The sequence below is a fragment of the Hemiscyllium ocellatum genome, chromosome X (genome assembly GCF_020745735.1).
Source record: "Hemiscyllium ocellatum isolate sHemOce1 chromosome X, sHemOce1.pat.X.cur, whole genome shotgun sequence".
Classification (NCBI taxonomy): domain Eukaryota; kingdom Metazoa; phylum Chordata; class Chondrichthyes; order Orectolobiformes; family Hemiscylliidae; genus Hemiscyllium; species Hemiscyllium ocellatum.
Window position 1 is genome coordinate 20,584,854 of NC_083453.1, and position 20,320 is coordinate 20,605,173.

The 20,320-nt window shown below is 40.6% G+C and overlaps 1 protein-coding gene and 1 pseudogene across 1 annotated transcript in view; both read right to left on the reverse strand.

The window, feature by feature from the left end:
- The window catches only part of LOC132805755 (sodium channel protein type 8 subunit alpha-like), a 420,353-nt gene that overhangs the window by 348,359 nt on the left and 51,674 nt on the right, over nt 1-20,320 (reverse strand). Inside the window, exons 3-5 of the mRNA XM_060820986.1 lie at nt 18,581-18,670; nt 14,256-14,384; nt 3,668-3,759 (exon numbers count right to left, since the gene is read on the reverse strand). Of these exons, the coding sequence (XP_060676969.1) occupies nt 3,668-3,759; nt 14,256-14,384; nt 18,581-18,670 (311 nt within the window). The remainder of the gene's footprint in view (nt 1-3,667; nt 3,760-14,255; nt 14,385-18,580; nt 18,671-20,320) is intronic.
- Nucleotides 1,411-1,586, reverse strand: LOC132805869 (U2 spliceosomal RNA; annotated as a pseudogene).

Below are 20,320 nucleotides of genomic sequence, written 5' to 3' on the forward strand. Positions count from 1 at the left end.
AAGATGAACTGGTTTTCTTCAGGTTTAATGTGGGTTTTGACTGCAGAGAACAGAGAGAAGCTCCTGTGCTGATGCTACGTTTTAGTATCGGGTTAGGTTCCCCCACCCCTGCCTCGTGTACAGGTGGTGTGTAATGCACAGTAGCTTGCCTCTGGCATCCAAAGCATCCCAGAAGAAATGGATTCTCTTCTTCAAGCAGAAAAGGCGTCGAGGCAGTGACATCCGCCGTGTCCATCTCAGATTCCGAGGAAGAGTAAGAATCCACGGGTTCCGGAACAGTCAGAAAGGCTGTCGAGGAGCCGGGCATGTTTTGCTCTCATACTGTTTGCGGGTTTACAGCACTCATATGGTCCACCTGCTTGTTCTGGACCGTTGCACTTACCAAAACTTTATAAGTCACTGGACCTGACCTTGTGGTGATCATGCCTCTTACCCATGCAGGGCTATTCCCATGGTTCCTACACCAAACTTTGTCCCCTAAACTGTCTCTCTCGGTTAGCGGAGTCTTGTGTCCAGTCCTGATGCTTTTCACACCTCTTCGCCCCCTCCCTCCCCCCAATCCTGGACCCCCACCCCATATCTGGGAAGATCAATTTTAACCTGGTGTGGAGTCTTTTCCCCATTAGCAAATCTGCTGGAGTTATCCCTGGCAATGCATGAGGGGTGCTCTGATAATCAAACAGGTCAGTTTATTATCGAGTGAAGTTGTAGGCTGTTTCTTTAAGCCTGCCTTCAAAGTTTGGATTGCTCTTTCTGCCAGACCATTGGATGATGGATGGTTTGGAGCTGTCTTCATATGAAGAATACCATTTGACTTTAGGAAATACTCAGGTTTCCTGCTGGTAAATGATGACCATTTTACATTTATTTTCATTCATTCCAATTTGCATGTTGCTCAGCAACTTAACTGTTCCAAATCAGATGCGGTGGACTTTCCAGGGTATGCACTCTCCTGGATACTGGCTTATGGGTTCTCTTACCCAATCTGGGTCTCGTGGGATTCTTTTGTCCGCATACTGGCATACAATGGTTTGTTGGCCTGGATCCTGAAAAACATTTTAACCATTTGACCGAGACCTGGTTTTGTTTTGGGGTTTTGTTGTGGGCTGACTTAGTGTCCCTCTGTTCAGGAAATGTCCTGAGCAAGGTTCTGCAATTGCCTTCACTCAAATGGTGTTTCCCAAGCTCAGTCGGAATACCCTGCAACTCATATGCTCCACTTGCCATATTTTCCAATGATAAAGTCAAGTTGGGCTTCAGCCAGTAGGCGTTTTTGCAGTTACATAATTAATCCCAATCTTGCCACCACTGAATTAACTCCATAGAGGCCGGTATCCTCTCACCGAGCCAATCTTCACGGACACGTGGAGAGTCCTTGATGCTGATCCAACCCGCTCAAAGCCAGCTCTCAGAGTGAACAGAACCTCTGACCCTCCTGTTTATTTTTTTTTTAGCAAGCCCTTAAGCCATCTCCCTGCTCCAAAAATCCATTTAATACAAACACTCCCACCTTCGGGAAATATCAGCGATTAAACTGATAAGAACAGAAACTACACATATTCCAAGCCAAAAGGCTGAGAAGCGATACCCTCCTGTTTATATCTGTCAGCCAGGGCTCCCTGATTGGACCATATTAACAGCCCCAATCAGGGAACTCATTCTATGTTGTGCACCTGGCTGACCTTGTTACAATCAGTACAGAGGGTGGCTCTCAGCCATCCTCTCTGGACTCCCCTCCCCGGCGTGCAGTCCCTTGATCAGGCACTAAATGCCTTTAATAGGCTGGCCATTGGCATTCCTGCCCAAAAACCTAATTCTCGTGAAGATAGGAAGGTGGCATTACTTGGGGATGGTCACCACCCACTTCACTAAGTGCCCATCCTGCTGCCTCCCTCCATCTCCTGAAGAGAATTCCAACCATAGTTCCATGAATTGAGTTTGTGTTTGCTGGTTCAATTGTCCATTTTTTGTTTCTAAAAAAAACTTTGCTTCCACAAAAGTCTTAACAGCCAGGATTGAGAGAGGGTTTGTCAATAATGCAACCATCAAAAGATATAGGAGAATACTTCTTTCATAAAAGCACAGTGTTAAAATAATATCAAATTGAGATAACTTTCTGTAAGGTTATTCCCTTTGGCAAATTGCAGAAAGATATAACCCAAGTGTGGCAGAGGTAGAGTAGAGTTGATCAAAGTGCAAAGAATCCTTGAAATAAGGGTGCAAAAGTACAAATTTATAAGGAACAACACAAGCAGGTTAGATTAACATCCCATGCACATTTCTTAAACGCCAAGGCTGAATCAATAATATAGTTACATGAAAGTGTGAAATACTAATTCTCATCAAAACCTTTTTTGGGTGAATTATAATCAAAAATGCAGGCAAACGTCAAAGTAAATTCAAGCTATCTTACCATTTTTTAAAAAGAGAAGCATTAATATTGTAAATCGTTACCTGCCATATGCAGGTGAATGTAGTTTTGTAAGGAAATATGAAAGCCGACTGTGTCATGTTCAAACGTTTTCAAGAATAATTTGGGAATCCATCATTATTGGCAATACAGGAATCTTTCAGTTAGTGATCATCAGGTTAACGTGAGAAGGAGCTGTCAAGAGGGCACGTGCAGTGGAACAATTCCAAGGAAAGGTTAGGCCTCACCAGCAACATTTCAATCTTCAGTGCTGATAGAAGCCTGCTTATTGCACTGCAACTCTTAAATCACCTGTGTAGGTGCCACCCCCGATCATGTACAGATGCCAGGTATTTTAATTTATGTGGAAAGTGGGGAACAACATAATTATTATAGTTTCCTAAGCTCAAATTATTTGTGCTAGAGACTTAGAATCCCATCCTTTAATGACAGTGCAATTTCACTGTCCTGCAATTTTCTTCCCTCTGTTCAAAGGTGCAGCACTGGGTGAAGAAACAGGAGGGCTGAAAGATGACAACGGCCTCAGCAGGTTTCTACCTTCGAGCGTACTTTCAGCAGATGGTCCAGCACACCAGTGAAAGTAGCTGTCAGGGAGAGGCACAATAGTCAGCCGTCAAGCCCTTCACCAGAGTCCATGACCCAGGCAAACACACAAAGAAAGGAAATGGGAATACACTTGCATTCAGATAGCTGGTTCTTTAGGGCAGGGAATCTTTATTTCAAGCAGCTGTGTTTTTGTTTTCTAATGTCCTCCCCTTTTCTCCCTGAAGGCACTGAATCAATCTTGGGCACATTTTCCATGAGTGCCAAGTATCCAATGCCCAACTGACTTTATTTTCATATGTAAACCCATACTGCAAACCTCACACAGCATGAAAAGGAGCTAAGTTGTTGGAGAGAGGGAGGGAGCCAAATTCTAATCTTGTCCATGCAGTACAGGTCCATTGGATAGTGATCAGGATGCTTGAGGCCTAGTTGTTTTTTCCCCCAATCTTAGCCTCATGTGATTAAGTGAAATGTGATTGGGTGAAATGTAGCACCTTTGTTTTTGGGAAAAGCTCAGATCTTTTCTAATGAGCCATTCATGCATATCTCCAGTGAAATCAAACAATATCTCCCAACTGACTGAATTCAAAGCAAGTGAGCTGATGAGTTTCTCATGCAATATCAATATGCTGAAAGACTTTTGCACTGCAAACGGGAAAAGTCAGCCTTCGTGTTTAAATGGGCTCTCACCTGGAATGACTGAGATAGTTTTCAAAGCTCGGAGAACTCTGAACGTTCTCAACGCTGACACATTGCCAAGGTCCACAAACTCTGTCACATATCTGCAATGAGGGAGGTCACACACAAACACAATGACAAGACACAAAACAACTAGAGGTACACAGGGCCTACTCAACACCTAACACCAATCACAGACTTCTTACCTGGAATTACAGAAATAGTTTTCAAAGCTCTCAATACTCTGAAAGTGCGAAGAGCTGAAACATTGCCTAGGTTTACAAATTCTGTTACATACCTGCAGAATTAAATCACAGTTATTCATGGTTATATTTTAACCCTTTGAGGACCATGGCTACATTTTGCACCAAAGCAATGTTCAGCAAACCAGTTTTTCAAAAATTAAAAATTGCGTCTTTCATTGTGTGCATGCTTTGTTCATTGTTTCCATGAGTTCACAGGCCAGTGGTGACCTATTTATAAGTTATTTTTTAAAAAATGACAACTTGTAATTGAGTCACTTTGGAGGTGAGCTGCTTTCTCATCCCGTCATGTATTTTAGGAGAATTTCAATCCTTTTTCCACAAAGAAAACAGTTTGGAACCTTTACTTTCCCTGCAGGGGAATCCTGACTTCAGGCTTGCCCTTGAGTGTCACAACTAAGCAGAACTCCTAGATCCCTGTTGAGTAATATTTCTGCAGTCTGTCATATGACTAATGTTTTGGACCAAATAGCAGCAGTAATTTTCTTGCTTTTCTTAATTCTCAAGTTAGCATATCAATGGTGTTTCTGAGTTTCGCAGCTCAAACACTTGTCTGAACTTGGGTAAAGATTACTGGTATCCAGGATTCTATGGAGTTAACTAATATCTTCCTTCTTTCCCTCAGACTGTGAATGAATCCAGGCTCAGGAACACTTAATGTAAATCCTTGTATCATCTTTGTTCTCCATCTTTGTACCATTTTCAATTTTCATGTGTATTTTTGTCTGCACGAGGCAAGAAATTACCTGCAGCAATAACAGACATATGCTTTACATAGCAGGCAAAGGAACATCATATCTGGCAATACGGTAAAAGAGACCAAGACACTGAATGTGGTCTCAAGCCTTACACAGTGGCTATGCACTTATCCAGACAGTCCAAATTGCCGGCACACAACATGACAATGATGTCAATGGTTGTTTCAAATATCATGTGCCTTGCTTTCTTCTGATTTTTAATTTTTAATAGTATTCTCCTCATTACAGAAATAGACTTACTATTATTAAACACAAAGAGGAATTATCAGTGAATTTCACTGTATTCGATGATATCTATTTCTACCCTCAGTATCACTGTAAATGTCTCTCTCTCACAGGGCACTTTGCCTTCCCACATTTTAGTCTGATCCACAAACGCATTTGTTCTGCTTACAATTCACTTATTAGATTAACCAAAGCCCAGATTCCAACATCAGCCCCTGGAAAACTCCAGTGGCCACTGCAACCACTACTAATTATCTTGGGAACCATTATCAACTTCCACAAGCCATTGCTATAATAATCTTTCACTTTAGCCATCAAATGCCTATTATATTTGACATTTAAAGCTTCCCGCAATAAGGCATATGAAATTGAGCGCATTGTCCTTATTTACATATCGTAGTTCCTCACAGAAGTGCAGTAAATTCATTCAGCCTGTCTTTATAAACACAACTGTTCTATACAAAAAACTCAATATCAGCCTGCTTGTCTATACCACATCGATTAACTGCTTTAAGTCCAGCTAAGAGGATGACAGTTTCTAACCTTGGTCACATTTGTTTGCACTTAGGAGTCAACTAGCAAAGGCCTAAAAGCAAACATTTGATTTCAACATTCAAGCCAGATTTCAACTCAGTCATATCCTATTCCCTTCAAGTTAAATCAGGTCTTGCACACATAGTAATCAAGTCTGTTTTAGCTTCCTGCATTGCTACATCTCAAGTTTAGGCAAGTTACATTTTTATTGGGATCTGCCCTGGATAACAGTTTTCCAAAGTTTGTGCAATTATGCCAATCACTGAAAATGCAGTCATTACAGAAAAGTGATACATCAATAAAAATGCATTATTTTGTCGATGTTAAAGGAAGCATGACATTGTGGTTCTCTTTCTGCCTGGAAGCAAGCTTTGCTTGCAAGAATCAGTTGCCAAAATTATCATGGGGAAAAGTTTTTTGCTGTTGTCAGATTCTTTACCAAGATTGGGAGAACAGTACTCTATAGCTCTTCAAGAAACTCCCAAACATTGATGAGAAATGGCAACTTGAGCAATAAAAGGTCACACTGACCCTTTATTTCTTCAAACGTTAGCGTTTGATTCTGGAATGATCATTCAACATCTCGACGGTTCTGGGCTTCCTCAACAATTTAGCAAAATTACTATCATTAAGGATCCCTGTCCACACATTATAATTTCTTTGTTCATCATTGAGATGTTCCAGGGAGAACTTCTTGACAATGCCTTTGACAGAAAAACCCAAGTAGGAGAAGCAGGAGGCCATTCAGCCCCTTCAGCCTAATACAATCTTGGCTGATCGCATCTCAGCCTCAACTCCACTTTCCTGCCTGTTTGTCATCACTCTTTAACCCATTACTAATTAAAACTCTGTCTATCTCCTCCTTAAAATTTACCTCCCTGTCCCAGCATCCACCACACTCTAGGGCAGTGAATTCCAAAGATTCAAGACCCTTTGAGAAAAGTAATTTCTCCTCATCTCTGTTTTAAATCTGCTACCTTTTATTCAAAAACTATTACCTCTCGTTCAATATTGCCCCACATGAGGAAACATCTTCTGTACATCGACTTTGTCAATCCCCTTTAACATCTTACATACCTCCATTAGATTTCCTCTCTTCCTTCTAAACTCTAGTGCGTATAGGTCTAAACTGTTCAATCACTCTTCGCAAGACAAACTCCTTATCTCTGGAACTAATTGAATGAACCTTCTCTAAACAGCCTCAAATATATTTACATCCTTCCTTAAGTGACCAAAACAGTACACAGTACTCCGATATCTTGACATTCTTCGTTGATGCTCGCAAATGTTTTCTTTTTACAGCCAAACCTCATGTACTATTTGGCCAAAAGTGTTGAATCAACATCAAGCAGTTCCTGTCAAGGCTCTCAGCTTCAAAACATTGTTATCAATCTTCAATTCTTTGAACGGGATTAAAGACTGAGACTTTGTATTGTTCTAAAAGATTGTCAACTTTCTGTACCTGCTGTTCCTGTTGCAGCTTGAGCAAACGGATCGCACATTACCGCTACACTGACTCTCGATCTGGAACAGCAAAGGTTCTGATTCCCAAGTTGGATCAGCAGCTGCTGAGAACAAGAAAGCATTTTCATACAGGTCCCTCAACCAGGATGCTGGCAAAACTGCACCAGATGTCACAGTTGTGGGAGAGGCCGGTGAAAGTGTTTGTCATATACAAGCAAGCTCGATGAAGGAGGTATATTCCACTGCTGCCACTGAGCAAGAAAATGCAACTATTGTCTTGACCCTTAATTTATGCCCATGGCTTCAGGACTCCAAAGCATTATTCCTCTCTGGTTCAATGCTCATTAGACACTTTGAATGGGTTTCATTATTTTAAAGGCCAATGTTGTCTCTCCTTTCATTTAAGCAGTTTCCCTTTTGCAATCCTAAGAAATCGCAGCTCATATTTCATCATTCAAATCATGTGACAATGCAATTCACTCACTGAGCTTTTTTTTCTTCACTCATGGGATATGAGCATCACAGGCTGGGCCAGCATTAATTGCCTGTCTCTATTTGCCCTTGAAAATGGAATGGTGACCTACCTTCTTGAATCGCTGCAGTCCATGTGCTCTAGGTAGACCCACAACGCCCTCAGGGAGGGAATTCCAGAATTATAACCCAGCGACACTGAAGGAACGGTGATATATTTCCAAGTCAGGATAGTGAGTGGCTTGGAGGGGAACTTGCAGATGGTGGTGTTCTCACGTATCTGCTGTCCTTGCCCATCTAGATAGAAGTGGTTGTGGGTTTGAGAGGTGCTGTCTGAGGAGCTTTGGTGAATTTCTGCAGTGCATTACAACAGAACACCTCTTCCGGTGTCAATAAGAAACACAAGTCAAGCTTATTTCACACTTTGCCCTGCTCTTAGTCTCAGAGGTGGGGTGTAGAAAATAGTTGTGATGTAGCTCATCATGTCCTGCAAGAAATAATACTGTCTCTTGAAAGCTACTGCTACAAATCAGCTGTTTGGGCAGCACTCCCATCTATTTAGTCTGGGATGGTCACTGCAAGCAACAATTCATTCTCCAAATTCCCATATGATTAACTGAACAGAAATGTATATCCACCTCTTTCTATTACAAAGGAAGAGATTTCCTCTATTCTTGCAATTAAATCATAAAAACATTCATAAGAACACAAGTGCATTCTTACACAGGATCTGTTTCTCTTCCTTATCAAAGATTGTTGTTTCTTGTGAGCGTAGAGTTATCTGTTGTGTTCCAACATGGCTGTGGAGTCCAATTGCAATCCAACATAGCTTTCCATAGTGAAAGCAAAGATGAATTGTCTGAGTTTTCTGGAACTACCCAGTCTTTTTAGCTTGTCTTTTGTTCTTTGCTTCCCCTCGTCTTTGTTGTTCATAGGAAAACAACACCACTACCAGAGATCACTCCCCAGGTAGCTCTATCTTGGCCATTTTTTTCTCTCAGTCTGAGGCCAACACACCTACATTTCCTGAGCATCCAGGAGTTCTTGAACCCTAATCTTGGCCAAATTCTCAGGCAGTGTACAAGTTGAAGTTGTGGAAACATGACTGCCTTATTCTTATGTCAAACAGCATTTCAAAGGTATCTTTAACTCATTCCTCATTTGCTCAGTGGACAACTCCTCAGGAATGTGGCAGCATGTCATTGGAAAGCCAATGGAGTAAAGTTGCTGCTTGTTGTATTGTAGATGCTATCTTCCAAGTTTCAACAAGCATTCCTAATCCACCAAATATCACGGTGTGATAGATTTGCAACTGGGTAGAATCAGTGCTACACCAGAGTCTGTCTGCAATTTTAAGCTGAGGCTTTCACAATGAAGTCTTCATGGCTTCTGTGCTGTTTTCCCAGATAGCCATTCAATGGCTGTTTGAAATAATTAATTGACCTAATCCTTGTTTGTCTTGGGCCTATCTAGTTATTAGTAGTGGAGGGTACATCACCGTGCAGTATCTACGGAACAGGCATTTTCTTAGGTAACAAGGAGGTTTATTGCATAATAGCAGTAAGTACAACTATATTTGTTCAGACATAAGTACTTGGACCTCATGGAGCTGTACAAATACATCCAATCTTTTCAAATGCTAAAGTAGAACACTTCATCTCCATGCACAGACTGTGTGCATTACCAGTAGAACGAGGGAAACCAGTATATATGAACATTAACCCCTCAGAACTATTACCTGTATACAACATCTCTCCACAAGCTGTTGTTCCTCATTGTTAACCCATAATACTAATCATATATACAACTCCACCGCATTTACCACTGCCTCATCTTCCCCAAAAGCCTCTGGCTTCACAGATGCATTTGATCGGAATGTTGCACATTTTTGTCCAAATGCCATCTCTTCAGCCTTGAGAGAATGGTAAGTCTGCTGCTTGATGACTGTTGACCCCGGTCCTGATCTGTGGATCGTTCATCTCTTTGATACCCTTGGGAGGATATTGTTCTCCACAGATGCCATTTTTGATCACCTTATCAGGAGGACGTATCCTCAATCTCCAGAATTCTCTTGACAGAGGAACTCTTCCCTGCTAACTCATGTAGTTGCACTGTATCATCATTTGGGCTCCTTGAATCTCATGAATGTCCGTCATGGAAGTTGGCTGCTCTATTGAAACAAGTACTTTAATCTTTGTAGTATCCTGGATTTCGAGACCAGGCAAAAACTTAACAATTGAAAGAGGCCAGGTCTTTGTTTGCAGTATACTGGATGTTTAGACGAGACAGCTTCCTCTTCTTCACTGGTGTCTTCAATCTGTGGATGCCAGTCTGATTTCAATGGGGTAAGCTGCAGCCTATCTGCCTCAATTTGTAGATCGGAGGGGGGGAGGGAGCTTCAGTTGCCCATTCTGATTGTTTGACAAGGGGCTGGGGTTGGGGGGGGCAAGAGTAGAACTTTTCAGATGCTCAGTCATGTTACTGCAAGATTCCTGCTTACCCAGCACTTTCTTGGTCACTGGCATTGACTGTTCTGTTTCTGAAGATGATCAGTGAAAATTCCTGAATGGGCTCAAGCAGATGGTGCTTCACATTTTTATTGCCAGTATTTGCTTCTTTGCACGTTTTGCTGAGTGTTTGCTTCTGCTCTGCCCTTGATGATGATGGGAGTGTCTTCCAGACTACCAATCTTTTATAATTGCAGATTGCACAACAACAGACAAGATCTTCAATCTCTTTTAAGATATCTGGCCACCACACGACTTAATGGTTGCATACTTGGCAATGCACAAGTGTTCTCCCACCACCCCTCCCCAACACCACATGCCTTGTGTATTATTTCTGATGCACCCTCCGAAAGGGAAACTAGGCTAGCAAGTCCTATGTCATACACTCATAGATTGTCCAAAATCTTGAAATGCTCTCACTGCTTAAAGTATGTGCTTTCAGCCAACGTGCCAGATTTCTGGTCATCCTTCAAAACAACACTGGCACATGATAGCAGAGAGTGTTGAACACTCTTCAATTCTTGTCAAATTTGTTCCTCTCTTAGCTTGCTGGCCATCATTTCTTTTCAGCCATCTGAAACATTTCTTCCATGCTGTCGTAAGTAATCTCAAGAGATTCTCTCTACTTTTTGGATGCTGTCATGAGTCGAGGAAGCCCAAAGAAATCTTCTACTGGCTGCTGCTTGACTAGTTAGTCAACAAGAGTTCGTTTCTGGATCATCTCCTCTCCAGGAGTTCATCAAATTTCTTCTCTGCTAAGGAAGTTGAACTTGCGGCACACCAAGTTGCTGTAGGTTGATGCTTTTTCTTTTTTAGCCATGATAACTGCTCTGACAGGATAATGACCTCGGGACTGGAATTAAATTTAAATTGAATTGAATATCCATTGATATTAACAAGTTCTATGCAACCTGGATCATTGAGATTACCAATTTCCCCAACAAATGCCTCAGGTATATTTTTTCAAGCAATTGTTTTATTACATTAAAGGTCTTTGCATGTGTATCCTCCTCCCTTCCTGCAACTTTGCAGCTGTGTGTTTCTTCTGCATGGAGTGTTTGATTTTGAGGCAATGCTATGATGAAGAATGGTCACCTCCATGAAGTACAATCTTATATTTGGTTTGGTCCTTCTCTGACCTTGAATCTGCTCCAAAGTATTCAATAATTGTTCCATTTCTTCTCAATGTGCTGATTAGCCTTAATGCTGTAAAGCATTTTAAATCTATATAATTTCAATTGCTTGAAATCTGCTGTTCTCTCTAAGTTTGTATTCATCAATGCTGTTTTAAATTGAACTGTAGAGCTTGCTAGACTCTATACCACAAAAATGTTGCAACAGTTCCTTTATTTGTCAGTCTTTATAACACTGTATTTCTGTAATACCATATTAAATTCTTTAATAAAGCTGTAACTTGTATTACTGGTTGTTTGGTCACAATTTACTTGCTTTAACGCTTTTTAAAATCTGTTCATTGGTGATACTGTATCTTCAGTGTTGACTGAGTTTTGCCATCTTTTTATCAATCAAAATGGTGCCTACCCATTTCTTCTAGGATTTTCCTGCATTCTGCAGCTAAACGTCCCACTTCATCCCTGGGGAAAATTGATATGTTCCTGCTGTTCATAATTTAAATCCAAGCATCTTTTTCTATGCAAATTTTTTAATAAAGTTCTCCAGCTGCAGCCTTTTGAAATCTTCTTGCCAAAATCACGGCTTAATTGTTGCTTAGTCCCAGTCATGTTAAATCTTTAATTTTTCCTGACTTTCTTCTTCTGCTAGATTCTTTCACCAGATTTCTTTCAATTTGCTTGATTTCAGCTTAAATCAATTCTGAGGTCTTCCTGACTGTAGCTCTGGTCTAAATTTAGTTTCTGGCCCTTTCACTGTGGTTTGAAACTGTGCCTCAGGAAGCTTAATGGCAATGGCATCATTGCTTGGTGCGAGTGGTGAGAACTCTCTTTTACGTTCCTTTGCCTTCCCTTTCCAGTCTGTACATCATTTTTCATAAAGTTGTTCCCTTTTCCCTTAAGGATCTCTAACTTTACCTCTTAGAGCCTTCCGTGCTTCTTACAGAGCAGCCTTTGCTAAGGCCTCTGTACTTTGTAATGAGGTTGGATTTCCTTCCTTTTTCTAGTCTACACTCTTGCTCAGGCACTTCTTACCAACTTCTGAATGGAATTTTGCCTTTCGAGTGGGGTTTTGGCTTTTTTGTTGTTTCCCTGGTTGTTAGTGCCTTTCTATGCAGGTAACTGTGTTTTAGTTGCTGTCTGACTCTTAGAGTGGCAATGCTCTTAGTGTGACAATTTCACATGCTTCAACTTTTAATCTTTTCTCTGGGTTTTCAGAATTTCTTCGCATCATGTTGGGGGTCAGATGTGGTATTTTTCCACAGGACAACTCATGCACTATGTAGTATTTGCCACCTCTATTAGAATGTGCTTCTGGGTAAAAGTTTTTGAAGTAATTCACTGCCAGCAATCCTTTCTGTTTGCTTTGTCTTGAGCTAGCTCATTAGTGGTAGAGGATCCAACAACATAGAATCTCTACAGAAGAGGCATAGTTCTCAGATAACAAGAGAGGATCTTGTTATGCAGGATAGCAATAGGTACAACAACATTTTGTCAGGTATAATTACCTGGAATCTAGGGAGGAACATCTGTTCCTCCCAAAAGCTGAAATAGAATTCCTTGTCTCAACCTACAGACATTGTGATATCAGTAGAGTGGGTAGAGCCAATGTAATATTCCATATACAACAGCTTCCACAGTTGTGATCAGGAGCCAGACTATATTTATTTTTTGGTCCCCTTGTGGGCCAATTGGAGCAGACGTATCCCTCTAAGCTCCCGAAAAAAAAACTTGGTTCTGCCCTGTTCCATTCAACTGTCCTCCAACCACCTCTCCTAACCAATTAACTGGGCTACAATGTCAAATTATTCCTTGCATCCTAATTTGCTGCTGTCACATAATATGTCAGTCTGCTGTAAGATGCTACATCAAGACACATTTTATGTTGAATATGTTCCTTTTCAATGTTATTTTAATATTCTCTTTCAGCACAGAAACGAGTTGAAAGAAGCTCCAAAATATTCTGGACCAATAATACTGAGTGACTCCCAAAAGCAGGGCTGATGTTTACACATCAAACCAACCCACCTACATCCAGCCAAACTTTTTTCCATTCAGTCTGCTGCTTTTGCACCTCATCTGCATTTGCAAGTTGCTATATCTGTCAGATGGTGATATGCTAACTGTGGGTTCACACACACTGATAAGATTCTCCAGTGACACATTTGTCTGTTTGTCAGCACAGCGCCCTTTCTGACAGCAGCTATCAAGAGGCTGACAGATCAGTCAGGAGTCAGAAACTGGATAGTTCTTGAACTAAGCAAAGCCTGTGCAATGCAAGATGGTGCAGCAACTTGAATTTTCCTCAAATGCGATGTTATAATCTCAATTATTCTGCTCCCTGCTCCCTGATAAATACTGGCTATGTTCTAAACAAGCTTTTCTTTGTGAGACAGTGTCCTTGTGGAGAAAGGACATGTTAAAGATGCTGCATGGTGCAATATTCCAGATCAGCACTCAAAGGGTTAATAATTGTGTTCATTCTTTTCCCTTAAGCACTGCTTAGACAATTATCTATGCAATGTCAGATGCTTGAACAAGGCGTGTCAACAATTCATTTTCTGTTTAAAAAGGTATTTAGCAATCTGAATAATCAGTGATACAGGCACATCAATTTGATGAGCCAGATGAATGCAACAAAAATGGAACCAGAACATCAACAGATAAGTACCAATAAATAATATTACATGTTTCTTGTTGAGATCTGCAAGATCACAATGATCATGGATTGACAAATACCTGTATTAATTTCAATATCACCACACGTTGCAGGTTGCTAAACATCTTTCATCATGTGTATTAAATATTGTAACCTTTACATCTTCATGACCTCCTCTAGGCTTCCAAGTCCCATTCAATGTAATAGAAATCCTGCTGGGTAAAATTAGATTCAAATAACACAGAGCTAGCATCAATGCTAGTACAAGGCTGCTCTGAAACCTTGTAGGCATTGGAACTGCTATTTCAGCAAACTTTGTATTGGTCAACTCATCATCAGCTGCAATCCTTAAACTGGAGGTACAATAAATTTTTTCATTGCAACTTACATTGACTTAAACAGTTGGAGGTTTGGTAATGTTATGAAAACAATCAATATATTACAAATTTGAATAAATTATCTTCATTGAATGTTAAATGAAAATGACAGCAGGTTCAAACATCAAATTTTAGTTATGTGTAATAGTTATTAAATTATAAATATGCTCCGAATCACAAATTGTATAATCTAGAGATGAAAAATTACTTACGCCATCATTATTACACTGAAATCCAACCAGTTCCATGGATCACGTAGAAATGTAAAGCTATCTATGCAGAATCCTCTTGCAATCATTTTTACAAGAGACTCAAATGTATAAATGCCAGTAAATGTGTACCTGTGAATGAAGAAACAAAACCATGTTTATTTACAAAGGGAGGTGAAAGCATGGATCAGACTGGCCAGTGCGGTAGCAGCTACAGATAGTATCAGCAAATTGAAAAGAAAAATGGATAGCACTTTTCTTTTTAAGCAAAAGAACAATTAATGAATAATGTTTTTCAATATTGCTGTAAAAAGACTTGCTTTGTTAAAGCACTCTTGCACTCATCAGGACAATTTGCAAGAAATACCAATGGAGAAGGAAAACAACATTGATACTGAAGGAGAGAAGAGTGTGATTGTTTGGCAAGTGGTGTCTGATTGGTAGAGACATTGCCATGGAGAATGCATAAGTTACATGAAGAGAGATAGCTAACTGCCTGGCTTGCCAAATGTGTATTTTTATTTAAGCTTTGAGGCTGACCACATGGCCTTTCATAATATACATTTCTTTACGAACAGAAATACTGAAAATATCATCAACAAAAGTAATCAATCAGATTTTAGATTGGGTTCTATTAAAGAAATATTTTGAAACCAATTTGAAAATAAAATGAAAAATACATAAAATGAAGCATGAATATATGCAATGGGCATCTTCTAAGGCACTGTCCTTCACATCTGGAGCCCTTCAGCAGATTTTAATGAAGCCACAGCTCAGACCAAGGGCAGGAAGAGGTCTGCTGACTACAATGTCAAAGTTAATTCCATTTCCAAATGAATAGATAATTATAACAAAGTCAAAGTCTTGATGGACATCTTGATCTCTGCTGACAGTAACCACTCCCCATCCTGCTCTAGCAGGAACTGCAGCAACCTATAATGTTTACGACACAGTATTTCGATATCCTTCTCTACTTGCTCTCTAAGAGAAAGTGAGGACTGCAGATGCTGGAGATCAGAGTCAAAATGTGTGGTGCTGGAAAAGCACAGCAGGTCAGGCAGCATCTGAGGAGCAGGAGAGTTGACATTTCAAGCATAATCTCTTCATCCAGCATCATACTTTTTGACTCTACTTGCTCTCCACCAGTTCTGGGTATTTTCTTATCACTCTCCAATGCAAATGGCTATCCTTCATGGACAACACAATGAGATGCATCTTCAAACTATTGTTCCATAAGATGGCATTACAAGTGACCATATTCATACAAAGGCACAAATATTTCAGCAGAGATCACCAAACAGTGTTCTGGACCGGAAGATTGGCCAATCTTCTAAGCCCTAACAAGTCAAGGCATCCATTGTGCCCTATCGTTCTGGATAAGCTCAACTAACTCAGTGCAAGGCAGGGATTGATCTTGAGGGTGGAAGGGAAAATGCCACAGAGTTCTTCATAAGAGATTTATTAGCAGAGCACCTGGAAAACAGTGACAGAAACAGACAGAGTCAGCATGAATTTACAAAAGGGAAATCATGTTGCTTGAATTTTTTTGACAATATAACTGGTAGAGTTGGTAAGGGGGAGTCAGTGGATGTGGTGCACTTGGACTTTGGAAGGCATTCGATAAATTCCACTGTAAGAGATTAGAAACAAACTCAAAGCACAAGGGAATTGGGGGTGGTGTACTGAAGTGGATGGAGAACTGGTTAGCAGACAGAGACCCAACTAACAGCAAACAGGTCATTTTTGAGCGGCAGCCAGTGATGAGCGGGATACTGCAGGGATCAGTGCTAGGACCCCGGCTATTCACAATTACATTAATGATTTAGATATAGGAACAAAATGTAATATCTCCAGATTTGGAGATGACACAAAGCTGTGTGGGAGGGAGAATGAAGGAGGATACAGAGATGCTTCAGTGTGATTGGAACAAAGTAAGTAAGTGGGCAAATGCATGCCAGATGTAGTATTATGTCGATGAATGTGAGGTATCCATTTTGCTTGCAAAAACTGAAAGGCAGATTATTATCTGATTGGGAGAAAGAGCGGTGCACTAAAAGTAAGCATGAAGGTGCAGCAGGCGATGAAGAAGGCAAATAGTATGTTGGCCTTCATAATGAGAGGATTCGAGTACAGGAGGAGGGATGTCTTGCCTCAACCATATAGGGTGAGACCACACCTGGAATATCTTGTGCAGTTTTGGTCTCCTTACTTGAGGAAGGATGCTCTGGTGATGGAGGGAGTGCAGTGAAGATTTACGAGACTGAATCCTGGGATGGCAGGACTGATGTATGAAGGGAGACTGGATCGATCAGGATTATATTCACTGCAGTTTAGAAGAATGAGGGGGGGTTCCATAGGAACCTGTAAAATTCGAACAGGATTAGACAGGGCTAATGCAGGAATGATGTTCCCAGTGACTGGGGAGTCCAGAACCAGGGATCACATCCTAAGGATACAGGGTATGCCATTTAGGACTGAGATGAAAGGAAATGTCTTTACCCAAAGATGGGGAGCCTGTGGAATTCTCTGTCACAGAAAGCAGTTGAAGCTAAATATTGAATGTTTTCAAGGAGTTAGATATCATTCTTAGAGCTAAAGGGATCAAAAATATGAGAAGAAAGTGGGAACAGGATGCTGAGTTGGATGATCCGCTATCATATAGAATGGCAGAAGAGTGTCGACGGGCTGAATGGCCTACTCCTGCTCCTATTTTCTAATCTGATACTGAACTTATCTGCATGGTTCAGTTCACACCAGGTGGTACTTTCTGCTAACAAGTCATCAGAGAAGTGGTCACTGTATTTTGAAGATAAATACCAAATATTTCTCAAAGAGTTTTAAATAACTTGAGCATTAGGAGGAAAAGAAGCATGGGAATTAGCATGGTTTGTCACACAATGATAATGTGTTTCATTTGTTGTCTATGAGAATGGTTCCCTCAAAATCAATAGTCCATGCCCTCAAAAATTAATGAGGAGAAAGTGAGGACTGCAGATGCTGGAGATCAGAGCTGAAAATGTGTTGCTGGAAAAGCGCAGCAGGTCAGGCAGCATCCATGGAACAGGAGATTCGACGTTTCGGGCATAAGCCCTTCTTCAGGAGGGCTTATGCCCGAAACGTCGAATCTCCTGTTCCTTGGATGCTGCCTGACCTGCTGCGCTTTTCCAGCAGCACATTTTCACCTCAAAAATTAATCCCTTGTTACTATAATGGCCAACAAAGCTGTCCAGGTCTTGAGAAATCTCAAATTTCTATCTAATTAATTTGTGAAATTTTTCATTGCACAAGGTCCTGCAACTCCATGTTGCCAGTACGTCACTGTCAAGAAGTGGTTACACACAGTAATATAGAAAGCCCAATTCATAAATCATGCTTCAGTCTAGTTCTTTGAATTCTATTCTAAGTGATAATTTGCTCTAATACATGAGAGCAAATGTCCACATTTTCAGGATGAATGGGATTTTAGGGCTTATTTTAAGTTATTCAATTCACTCTTTACCAGGTATTTTTAATGGTTTGTAAAACGTTAGTCATATTGGTTCTCCATGCCAGGTCACTGTTAAGTAGAAACTATATGTATATGGTAGTTAACAACATGATCAGACTGCAGAACTCAAACTGAGGGAAGCAGGCATTATTTTTCTACAACAAGGAATGTGAACAAGAGGCCACTTGAACTCCAGTGTGATGCAGTATTTATCATATGCCAGTTAAAATACTTGTCCCTCCCGCACAATTTAATTTGCAGTCAATCTGTTGCTTAAATGGATCCATGAATTAATCTGATGGGACAAAAGCAGTTTGGGGGCAATGAGAATTGTGATCATTTCTGCCTGATGTCCACCATACACCCCCATTTTCTGAATCAGTCACGGAAGCAACAGCATTTGATTTTGAAGTGATTCAATCCCCACTTCAGGCTTTCAAGATGGAGAGAAATCATGTCCAGAACAAGGTGAGCCCAGTTTGCCATGATACAGGTAGCATTGATTAAACGGAGGCATTGTATTTCTAACTGGCTCCGTTAGAAACATTTTTTCTGAAAAAAGGGCATATTATTCTCACATCTGTCGTATAAATTGGAAACACCAGGCAGAAGTGGTGGAGCGTCCATTTTATTCCACAAGTGAGGCATAGCTTACTTCACACTTAGCCAAATTTTGTTTCTTTCAACATTTCCTCACCCATGGAATAAACCGGAAGGTTCCGTCGCTTTCCCCGGGATCATCTCAACACAATGGCAACATACTGGTCATGCACAACACATTTGATAAGTTAAATTAATCAAAAGTAAACACTCTAAAGAGGAATAAAAAATAAATACTTACTCCACCTGCTTAGACCAGTCTGGGGGTTTACTAAAAGTCATGAATACACAGTTGGTCAAAATAGTGGCCATAATAATCATGCTGAACACTGTAGATTGGAGTTAAGGAAATCATAATTATTCTTAGTGCTTCACAATTTTTAGCACAATATTTTTTCATAACACACTGAGTTTTCATTTCCATGGTATCATACTTTCTCCAGTTTCTACCTAAGTTCTGTATTGCCGTGAATAGGGCTACTTAATACTCTCCACACTGCCACCTAGATGGTATGAAATGTAGCCTTCACTTACATAACAGAGATCCTTTAAGATGCCCAGAAGGCCAACCCCTGATATTTCTGATTAAGGCCGGGATTACCTCGTCAGAAACTGAATTGAAAATTAGAATTTTTAACTTATGTCCTTAGTGTCGGGACACCTGCAGGTAATTTAATGAGCAGAATAAAAATACTTGCAGCTTCGGGTCAGCGGGACTCAATGCGATTGATGGGTTGGCCAAACTGGGATAAGCTTGCATTATTGTGGCTTCATAGCTACTGCCAAAGAAGATGGAGTTTATTGTTTGATGTTGACTTCAATGGGGTAATTGGCTGATTTCTGGACTAGAGTTTTGTTTCTAAGTGAGCAATTTGAAAAACTCCAAAAATGGTACCCAAAAAGCGAAACCTATACATTTAAGGACAGACCAATGATATGAGGGAATTATTTAGGCCACCTTTCAATAGCAAAGGATTTGCCAGAATGAAAACCTGACCCCCATCTCAAACACTGCTCTAGCCTGCCTTTTGCCATCAGGTGAAAACTCAAGGCCTCCAAGCCTTCTTATAGGATCTCCACTGCTCCCACCATTTCTGCCTTCATTATCTGTGAGTCCCAAGGAATGCACCATGTGTGTGACATGCTAGAAATGGACAGCAGACAGAAACAAAGAAGATCACTTTGCAAAATGGATGAGGCAACATAAAAATGCAAAGTGCAATGACAATCGTTAGCAGAGTGCTGTAATCACAACTTTCACAGCAACAGTGTGGGCTGGTGAAAGGAATAATGGCAACTTAATAGAAGAGAACAGGACATGTGACTGGACTGCAAGTGGCAAAGAATGTGAATTCGGATGACTAATACAGAGGTGACTATCTGGTTTATAATAGCTCTCTATGAAACTCGAATCCTGTTATCCATTCAAATCAACTCCTGCCTGTTTGACCATATGATGAAAAGAACACCCAGGCACAGATTAAAACATAAAATGCTGGAAGTTCATAGCAGGCCGATCAGCTTCTGAATGAAAAAGAAAATCCAATCTAATGTAACCCTTCATCAGCACTAGGTGCAAATCCACACTGTGTCACCTCTTTAGTTACATGTGTTATTGAAACCAAGACGTCCAGCTATATCCGAAATGATAATTTTGTCTTATCAGCGCCATTACTGCCTCAGTTCCTGTTCCCCAGCTTTCAGTGGTTGATATGTAGATACAGATCATTGCTCAGCATATATACACTAGATGGTTTTGTATCAAGAGTCTACAATCTAAACTAGTAGGTTAACCACTCATAAGCAAGCAAATGCTTTCTCCAAACCCATCATGATGACGTGAAAGTCTCCCATGTCGCTGGCTGCAAGGATCCTACATGAAGTGAGTTTGGGACCAACTCCAGCCACTGTCTTGTGGAAAGGGTTAAATTGTTCCTAATCCTGCACTAAACTGGCAGCCTCATGAAAGAATGGCTTGGCA